We start from the raw sequence: 10159 nt of genomic DNA on the forward strand, positions 1-10159 counted from the left end.
GTTTTTGAATATTCACTTTCAAAATTCTTTTTAAGTCCAAATATATGTCATTCCAAAATGGTTTAATCTCCCTGCATGTCCACCACATATGTAATGTACTCCCGCCAGGTTCTCCACATCTCCAGCAGTTATCAGAGAGATTTTTATACATCTTTGCAAGTTTACAAGGTGTCAAGTGCCATTGATAAAAAACCTTTTGGAAGTTTTCCCTTATAGTTTAACAAGACGTAAACTTCCAATTGACCCTCCAAAGTTTTTCCCACTGAGACATCTCTATAAAGGTAAAAGTAAAGGTACCCCTGCCCGTACGGGCCAGTCTTGCCAGACTCTAGGGTTGTGCGCTCATCTCACTCTATAGGCCGGGAGCCAGCGCTGTCCGCAGACACTTCCGGGTCACGTGGCAGCGTGACAAGCTGCATCTGGCGAGCCAGCGCAGCACACGGAATGCCGTTTACCTTCCCGCTGGTAAGCGGTCCCTATTTATCTACTTGCACCCAGGGGTGCTTTCGAACTGCTAGGTTGGCAGGCGCTGGGACTGAGCTACGGGAGTGCACCCCGCCGCGGGGATTCGAACAGCTGACCATACGATCGGCAAGTCCTAGGCGCTGAGGTTTTACCCACAGCGCCACCCGTGTCCCTATTGTGGCCCAAATCTTGGGCCCATCTAATCATCGTTGGTTTGACCTCCTCCTTGACTTGCCAGTCAAGGAGGAGTCGGTATACTTTCAAGAGGGCCCTAGTTTTTGTCCTAATTACGTAAGTCTAACTCAAATCTTGAACTTTCTTGAGCAAAGCCTTCCCCTTTGTCCACTTTAAATCTCTCAAGTAATTGATAATATTGGAACCAATCAACAACATATTCTCTTACTTTTCAATTTTTTTCAGCTTTAGTTGGTTCTCTTCTTCTTTCAATAATATGTGGTATGTCTGCCAGTTTCCTTCTGTGTTTTTCCTTTTAACCGCTAGTGCTTTCATTGGTGATATCCACCTGGGCATCTTAGGTTCTATAAGATCTTTATATTTTTCCCAGATACAAGGATTTCCTAACAATATGATTCAGGAAGTTTTGATGCACTTTTACTTTCCCATATTCTAGGTACGCGTGCCAGCCGTACCTATTGTTGTGTCCCTCTAAGTCAAGCAGTTCTGGATTTTGGTATGTATACCAGTCTTTTAACCATGTTAGGCAAGCTGCCTCGTAATACAGTCTTAGGTCTGGCAGGGAGAGGCCCCCTCTATTTTTAATATCCATTAAAATCTGATGCTTAATTCTGGGCCTCTTCCCCTGCCAGATAAACTTTGAAATAGCTCGCTGCCATTTCTGAAGGTGGTCCGTCTTGCCCAGTATTGGAATAGAAAAAGTAGTTTTGGCAGAATGCTCATTTTTATGACTCAGATTCTTCCTATAAAGGTTAGTTTAAGTCTGGCCCAAATATCCAAATTTCTTTTGGTCTCCTCCCAGGTTCCTACATAATTATCATGAAATAGGTTAATATTCTTTGAAGTTAGCCAGACGCCCAAGTATTTTGCTTTTTGACAGGTTTTCAAACCAAACATTTTTCCCAGTTCTTCTTTTTCTTGGTTTGATATGTTCTTAACCAGTAGTTTTGTTTTAATTTTATTTCATTTCAATCCTGCTCCTTCACCGAAGTTTTGTATTATTTCCATTATTTTTGATAAGCCCTCTTTTGGGTTTTCTGTCATTATGAGCAAATCATCAGCGAATGCCTTTATTTTATAAGACTTATCTCCTTTGATTTGTCTTTCTTCTCGTATTCTTCTATTTAAGATTTCCAAAATCAAAATAAATATTAGAGGAGATAAGGGGCAGCCTTGACATGTGCCTTTGTTAATTTGGCATTCCTTCAAGATATTGCCATTAATAATTATTTTGGCTTGCTGTTCAGCATATATGGCACTTCTTCCTCTACAAAAATTTTGTCCAAACTTCATATTTTCCAACAGTTCTTTCATAAATTTCCATGAGATGTTGTCAAATGCTTTCTCAGCGTCAACTAACATAATCACCAGAGGTTTGTCTATTTTAAGATCCAAATACTCTAATACAGCATTTTAAAAAGCAGAGACATCACCTTGCCAACAAAGGTCCATAGAGTTAAAGCTATGGTTTTCCCAGTAGTGATGTATGGAAATGAGAGCTGGACCATAAAGAAGGCTGATCGCCGAAGAATTGATGCTTTTGAATTATGGTGCTGGAGGAGACTCTTGAGAGTCCCATGGATTGCTAGAAGATCAAACCTCTCCATTCTAAAGGAAATTAGCCCTGAGTGCTCACTGGAAGGACAGATCATGAAGCTGAGGCTCCAATACTTTGGCCACCTCATGAGAAGAGAAGACTCCCTGGAAAAGACCCTGATGTTGGGAAAGATTGAGGGCACAAGAAGAAGGGGACGACAGAGGACGAGATGGTTGGACACTGTTCTCGAAGCTACCAGCATGAGTTTGACCAAACTCCGGGAGGCAGTGGAAGACAGGAGTGCCTGGCGTGCTCTGGTCCATGAGGTCACGAAGAGTTGGACACGACTAAACGACTAAACAACAACAATGTAGATGTGTGATGGCCCCTTGTCTAGATTTTTAAGTTTAGATCAATGCTTGGGAAATAGGTCTGCAGGCAACTCAATGGACCTTCCCTGTTCAGAGGCAAACTACATTCAGAGGGGGACAGTTAACATTGGAGCGTTGTGGTCTGCTGGATCAGGGCATTGGTCCATCTAGTCTAGCATCCTGTTCTCACAATGGCCAAACAGTTGCCTAATAGGAAGCTTAAAAGCAGGACCTGAGCACAACAGCACTCTCCCCTTCAAAAACCTGCAAAATTTGTTTGGCCAGAGACCACTGATGGAGAACAAAACAATGAATGTGTATGTACAAGGATCATTGTATCCAGCTGCCTTTAAGTTTTGGGGGAACTAATGCCCCATATATTCAGTCTGATTTTGTTTCTTTCTTGATGGGAATTATTCAGATTGATGAAAACTTGCACTCTCTAACACATGCTAACAGAGGTTGCACTAATAAAGTCAAACCGCTGCAGTAGTATTACTGAAATGACCTTCCTGGGGCACAAGTCTGGGCAGTGTGTATGGGGGTCCTGGGCTGCCCAAACAGCAAGCCCCCCTCTTGGCCTCACTGATGTGGTCCAAAGGAAAGCAGAGCAATACGTTTGGCAGCAGCTTGTCTGCAGGAGTTGCCAGAAGGAGTACAAGGCTCCACCCAACTGTCTTAGGATTTCACTCCTTAGCCTTTATTTATCTCGAAGATATCCTGCAAGGCAATGAAGTCTTAGGATCAGAGTTTTCCTTCTCTCGGGTGGGCTACTTGATGACCCCATCTGCCCCTCACTTCCCTCTACAACATGTGCTTCTTGACCATTGGACCCACTATTGGTCTAGTCCACTCAGTCCACCAGAGAGCCTGTCTTTGCATGCAGGGGATAGCCTCCCACAGGAATGTATTCCATAGTTTAACTATGTGTTGTTGTCAGGGTTTGGACTGAAGGGGCTGAGACTGAGAAGGAAAGGTGGAGATTGCCCCCCCCTTCTCTCCCTGAAGTGCCCAGAGAAGAGGAAGGCAGTACCGTTCCGGAAGTCCATTTCAAAACCAAAGCGTTCCAAAACCAAGGCATGCTTTCCCATAGAAAGTAATGCAAAGCGGATTAATCCGTTCCAGACTTTTAAAAACAACCCCTAAAACAGCAATTTAACATGAATTTTACTGTCTAACCAGACCATTGATTAGTCCTGGGTGTCTTGGCTTTGCCTTTCAAGACCTTCCCCTGGATTTTGATCTTGCTCTTTACTAAAAAAAAACCCCACCTTTTGCTTGTGAATGAAAACAAGCTGTCATCCTTCAACCTAAATGGTCGGTGAAAATTGGCTGTGTGAAGTGTTCTCTCCAATGAGAGTAAAGGTGCAGTGCTGTTTAGCCCATAGTTATTGTTATCAGCCTTTGCTACCATCAGTGGCTTGGATAGAATAACTCCTAATCAATATACGCACCCATCCTACTGCAGCCACCATGAGCTGAACAGAGCAGGGTATAAGCTCACTGCCATGTTGAACCTTCATCCAGTCTGAATGAGGTGAAAGACGGGCTCTGAAGCATCAACCGGCTATTGCCATGTTGTTACCTGGTTAGCCAACAGCCCTGCTTTGAGTTAGTAAGTTGGAGAGAAGTTGGCGGCAGCGGTGGGTTTAACACATTCATAGAGCACTTTACCAGCACGTTTACTCAGAAGTAAGTCCAGTTTGCTTCCATCATTATAAAAAAGGCATTTTCGTGTTGCTGTTCATTACACCATCAAGGCATTTGAATTCGATAATATTGTTGGTGGCAGCGGTTTTTTTGTATGGGGAGCGGGAATAGAAGATAATGCAAGGGGATCTTTTCTGTAGGGTCTGTAAAGAGTTTTCTCTAGGTGTTATGCAAGGCTTGGTATCTAAAAACGGAAAGTCTCACAGCTTGAGCTTGAGCCAGCCTGTAAATCACAGTTGTGCTCTCTGCATATGCTGTCGGCATATGCTTAAAATCACTTTGCTTTCTGTTAAACCTAAGCCTCTGCTGTGAACCGGGACTCCAAGGCTGAGCCTTAATCCAGCCCTGTCTGAATGTTCCCTTTGTCCCGACTCTGCCAATAGTGCCCGTGAGGACGGTGAATCCCCTTCTCTTCCCACCCACCCGCCTGCCTGCCCCTTTTCCCCCAGTGAGTCAGAAATCATTTCAGGGAAACTGGAAATTATCCTCTTGGGGTTGTCAGATTCTCACGTTATACAGTCCTCTTCAGAGCTGAATCTGTTTCTACTAAAGCAGGAGGTGGGGGCGGGCAGGGAGTGTGTCCTGGCTGGCTCAGAACAAGGGCTCCTCTTGGCCCCACATCCCGTTTCCAGCAGGAACCCAGTCCAATGCGTCTGAGAAGCGCTTCAGTAAACGCACTCGACCCTCTCCTTTCCTTTCCTTCCGAGTCTTCCGCGGTAGACTGCTTCTGAGCTTGGAGGCTCCACTCCGCTAGCCTGATTGGTGGCCGCTACACTCGCCTGCGCGGACTTGAGCGGATTGAGACTTTCTCCGGTTTTTTTAAAAGCCCTTTCCAGCTCCAGCAGGCTAGGCATTCTTCTCTGCCGAGCGGCGCAGCAGCGCTGCACTCAACACACGCGTCCACTCTCTCTCCCTCCCTCTCTCTCTCATACACACCCCGGGCCGGCTCTCTCTCCCTCCTTCCGAGGGGGGTCTGCTCCGGGGTGCGGGCTCCCCGCTTAGCAATTGGCTAAGACTCCTCCATGTGTTAAATTAGCATAAAGAAACGCAGCTGGCGAAGGAACCACTCGGGGACCGGAGCTGAACTGTGCGTCACAACTTGCGCGGGGTGGGAGGCCAGTGTGTGAGTGCGTGAGGGTGGGGGGAGCCGGCTTTTTTTTTTTTTTTTTTTTGGAGAGGCGGGGCGGAGTGGAAGGAAAAAGTAAGAGCTGGCAAGTCCATCCGCGCCGGCGGCACCAAGAGGCAGGCTTCTCCGTCAAGGAAGGCAAAGAGAAGGCGCTTGGAGGCAGCCAAGGATGGAGTTGCCGAAGGGACGGTCTGAGCTCTCCAAGAGTCCCTGAGCTGGAAGGAGAAGCAAGGGGGCTAGGGGAGAGAGAGAGAGAGAGAGAGAGAGAGAGAGAGAGAGAGATCCTTGCCCTCCACTCTCCAGATTGGACGGATTGATGGGCAACCCTCGGTTCCTGCCACCTCACCAAGCCTTGGCCAGGGCGGGAAAGGCGAAGGCAAGCGCAAGAGGACGCGCCCTCGGATGCTTCTTGAGAAAGACTGACAGCACTCAAGGAGCGCAGCCACGGAGCGCCGCTTGACCAGAAAGAGTGTGCGGGAGCCAGAAAGGCGAGAGGGCGAAAGAAGAGAGAGGCTCAGCAGGCGAGTGAGGTCCGAGGGAGACGGATAGGAGGAGGAGGAGGAGGGGAAAGACAGACGGAGAGAGGGAGGAGGGAGGGCTCCGTCTGGAAGTCGAGCCACCAAGGTGCGCGTCTGGCTCCAAAGGGCAGCGTGGAGCACCGGAAGGAGAGGAGCCGGTAGGAAAGGCTTGTGGGTGGGGGGAGCAGAGGCAGGTGAGCGGGCCTCTGGAAGGAAAGCCGGGGAAGCCCGGGGTGGCGTCGTGGAAGGAGGGCTGCGTTTAAGAACGGGGGAAGGCGAGGAGTGAAGGGAGGCGGCCGAGCCTCCTGGGGAAGTGGAGGAGGGAGGGAGAAAAAGAAAAGAAAGAAAGTTCGTTCTGGAGAAAGGAGGGAAGCAGGGTAAGACAGGAGAGGAAGCATTGTTAGACCCTGGGAAATGAGATCTGGGGAAAGAGGGGGTTGAAAGGCACGGAGAAGTGAAGGGAGGGAGGAAGAGACAGATAAGAGAGACAGATACTGGTGGGACAGACGAGGCTCCTCTTGCCGCCACCTCCACCCATCCCAGCAGGGCTCCTCTGCTCCCCTCGCCCCATGCCCAGCTAACGCCTCCTGCGGCTGCTGCGGCTACTTCTCCTTTCCCTGGACTCCCAGCGGCTGCGGAGGATGGAGGAGGAGGCCTCCGCCCCGTCGGGGCCCCGCTCGGCGGTGGAGAAACTGTCGGAGGCGGTGGGCCAGCGCACGAAAGCCCTGAGCAGCGCCCTGCATGAAGCCAACCGCCAGCGGCGCCTCCTGCTGGTCATCGTGTGCGTGGCGCTGCTGCTGGACAACATGCTGTACATGGTGATCGTGCCCATCGTCCCGGACTTCGTGGCCGCCCTCAACGTCGCCGAGGAACGCCAGCAGGGAGCGCAGCAGCAGCAGCAGCAACAGGCGCCCGCCCCGGCCACCGCCGCCTCCAACATCTCCACGACAGGTGGTGGCCCGGGCTGGTCCCTCAATAGCACCCGGCCCATGCTGAGGCCTCGCTACCCGGCCGACAGCGACGACATCCGGATCGGGGTGCTGTTCGCCTCCAAGGCCATCTTGCAGCTGCTGGTCAACCCGCTGAGCGGCACGTTCATCGACCGCGTGGGCTACGCCATCCCTTTGCTCATGGGCCTGGGCGTCATGTTCCTGTCCACCATCATCTTCGCCTTCGCCGAGAACTACGGCACCCTGTTCGCGGCGCGCAGCCTGCAGGGCCTGGGCTCGGCGTTTGCCGACACGTCGGGGATCGCGCTAATCGCCGACAAGTACACGGAGGAGTCGGAGCGCAACCGCGCGCTGGGCATCGCGCTCGCCTTCATCTCCTTCGGCAGCCTGGTGGCGCCCCCTTTCGGAGGCATCCTGTACTACTTCGCGGGCAAGAGGGTGCCCTTCCTGGTACTTGCCTTCATCTCGCTCCTGGACGGCCTGCTCCTCCTGTTGGCCATCAAGCCTTTCAGCGACAGGTCTCGGGACAACATGCCCGTGGGCACCCCCATCTACAAGCTCATGATAGACCCCTACATCATGGTGGTAGCCGGGGCCCTCACCACGTGCAACATCCCCTTGGCTTTCCTGGAGCCCACCATCTCCAACTGGATGAAGAAGACCATGGACGCCAACGAGTGGGAGATGGGCCTCACCTGGCTGCCGGCCTTCATCCCCCACGTGCTGGGCGTCTATGTCACCGTCAAGCTGGCAGACAAGTACCCCCACCTCCAATGGTTCTATGGGGCGCTGGGCCTGGCCACCATAGGGGCCTCCTCCTGCATGGTGCCCGCCTGCCGGAACTTCTGGCAGCTCACCGTCCCACTGTGTGGCATCTGCTTTGGCATTGCCCTGGTGGACACCGCCCTGCTTCCCACCCTCGCCTTCCTGGTCGACGTCCGCTACGTGTCGGTCTATGGCAGCGTCTATGCCATCGCCGACATCTCCTACTCGGTGGCATACGCCCTGGGGCCTATTGTGGCCGGGGAGATCGTCCACTCCTTTGGCTTTGTGCAACTCAACCTGGGCATGGGGCTGGCCAACGTGCTTTACGCCCCCATCCTCCTGGCCCTCAAAAACATTTGCCAGATGAAGCCCTCGCACTCGGAGAGGAACATTCTCCTGGAGGAGGGGCCCAAGGGACTCTACGACACTATTAAGATGGAAGAACGCAAAGGCAAGGGCAAACACCTCCACCCGGTAGGGGGCGCTGAAGAGAATAGTGTAGACTCTTTCCATAGAGACTTCAGAGGGGCGTCTGAAGAGGACTCTTCAGACTATGACTATACTTAGAGGGTGGGCGGAGTACCCCAAGAGGGAGTTATGGAGAGCATCTTGGCTGTTATGCCCCAATGTGCCAATATACTACTTTAACCTTTGTCTTGATGTGATGGCTTTCTTCTTCTTCTTCTTCTTCTTCTTCTTCTTCTTCTTCTTCTTCTTCTTCTTCTTCTTCTTCTTCTTCTTCTTCTTCTCTCAAAGGTATTACCTTAAACACCCTGTCAAGATGAAAGCTCCAGATAACTATCCTAACATGAACGGTGCATTTGCAGAGATCTGTGATGGTCTTTTCCTGTTAAAAGAGGGAAGGACACACGTCCAAAACTCCCTGACAAAAGCCTGTTGTGCCAAGAGGTTTTTCTCGCAATGTTTGTGTGTGACTTTCGGCTGGTTCACACATGCATGTACATCACTAAGTTTGCCACATACACGGGGGTAATGCTATCCCTTGGAAGCGTTTCACACAATTACATGGGTTTTCTTTTTCTTTCTTTTTCCCTACACTTGACTGCGGCACACTTGATGACTTGAATGTGTGAACTGACTCCGCCGAGAAAGCGTTGTGTTTTTGAGGTGGTCTGAAAATTATCTGTGGTGTTGGGCTTGTGAGGGTCTGCTCCTCCTTTGTGAATCATCCCCTGGATTTTGTAGCTCGAGGGAGACAGGTGCCAATCACCCTGTCCTGCATAAATTCTCATAGAAACACCTTACAACACCAATGAAGTATCTTCTTAAAATTGTAAGGGAGAAAAAAGTAAGTTGCAAAATGCACATCCGGGGTCTCAATAAATATTGTACATTTTTATAAATATATATAGGTACCTGTGTGGAAACTGTCGGTTTCATATTTAATGCCAGCAATGGAAATCACGTCGTATTATTTCTCCTCTCAGTGAGGGGGAAAGAAATCTGTAACCATTTATTTATTTTTCCTGTTGTGCTGCTACTCTGATAAATGCAATATACCGTACCATGTTTTAGTCTGAAACTGCTACACTGGTTGTGCCGGCTGAATAAATGGCGTTCAGGGGAACCGTACGTCTTGGCTTCGTTGTTTGTTTGTGTAAAGACCCGGGTGTAGTCCTAAGCATGCTTATTGAGCAAATTCCATTGCATTCGGTGGAACGTCTAATAATAATGCACGTGACTGTCAAATGGGTCCATATAGGAGCTTTAATTCCTGGCTGAAACAGTAAAGTTATAGGAGTCATTCTGGAAATACAACTTCCGTCCCCGTCAAGAAATGCGCTTGAAATCATATACTCCTGCCACCTACCCAAATACTATAGAAAAAAAGACGAAGGCAGGCTGGCCAGATCCAATCAAAGGGAAGCACTTTAATTTTTTTTTTTAAGCCACTGCCATTAATGTACACCTATGTGCTTAAGGCTACAATCCATTACCCACTTTCCTAAGAGTAAGGCCAACTGAAATCAGCTAGGAACCTCTGAGTAGACGTGCATAGGATTGCACTGCCAGTCTGGCCCCTGGAACTCAATGAGACGTGCCTCCCTCTTGCCCACGGTTTCTCAAAAATTAGTTGCGCTGAGCTCAAGAGGACTTGCCTCCTGGTGAAGGTATGCGTAGGATCACAGCCTTAGCAATGGTTAAATGAAGATTTGGAATCAATGGAATTTTCAAAACTGCGCGTCTCCAGCTGGGCGCACCGCTCTCCGCAGCATTTATACAAAGTAAAAGTATATTGAAACGTTTTGTGAGCGACAGCAGGGATCGAAAAGATTTTGGTGACGGGTCTGGATCAGGAGAGAGAGCGTGCTATTGCGCGCCTCTCGTTTATTTCCATGGGGCTTGCGCAGGATAACTTCCCGGTGGGTCCTGAGGTTAAGCGTGCAAGGATTGTGTTTCTTATTATGGAGTAAGTGTGACTTACTTCCAAGTAAGCAGAGTCGAGCCTGCAGTGTGCCTCCTAAAGTCCACTGGATCAACCAAGCGGCACTTAGGATCCC

General features: G+C 49.8%; 1 protein-coding gene across 1 annotated transcript; it reads left to right on the forward strand.

Annotated features, from left to right (window-relative positions):
• The first annotated feature begins 6558 nt into the window (after positions 1–6558).
• On the forward strand, positions 6559–9230 carry SLC18A3 (solute carrier family 18 member A3). Its single transcript, XM_079977085.1, has one exon. It carries the CDS (start codon positions 6564–6566, stop codon positions 8202–8204), a length of 1641 nt encoding a protein of 546 aa, XP_079833211.1. The 5' UTR covers positions 6559–6563; the 3' UTR covers positions 8205–9230.
• Positions 9231–10159: the final 929 nt, after the last annotated feature.

The sequence above is a fragment of the Podarcis cretensis genome, assembly GCF_951804945.1.
Source record: "Podarcis cretensis genome assembly, chromosome: 5".
NCBI lineage: Eukaryota > Metazoa > Chordata > Lepidosauria > Squamata > Lacertidae > Podarcis > Podarcis cretensis.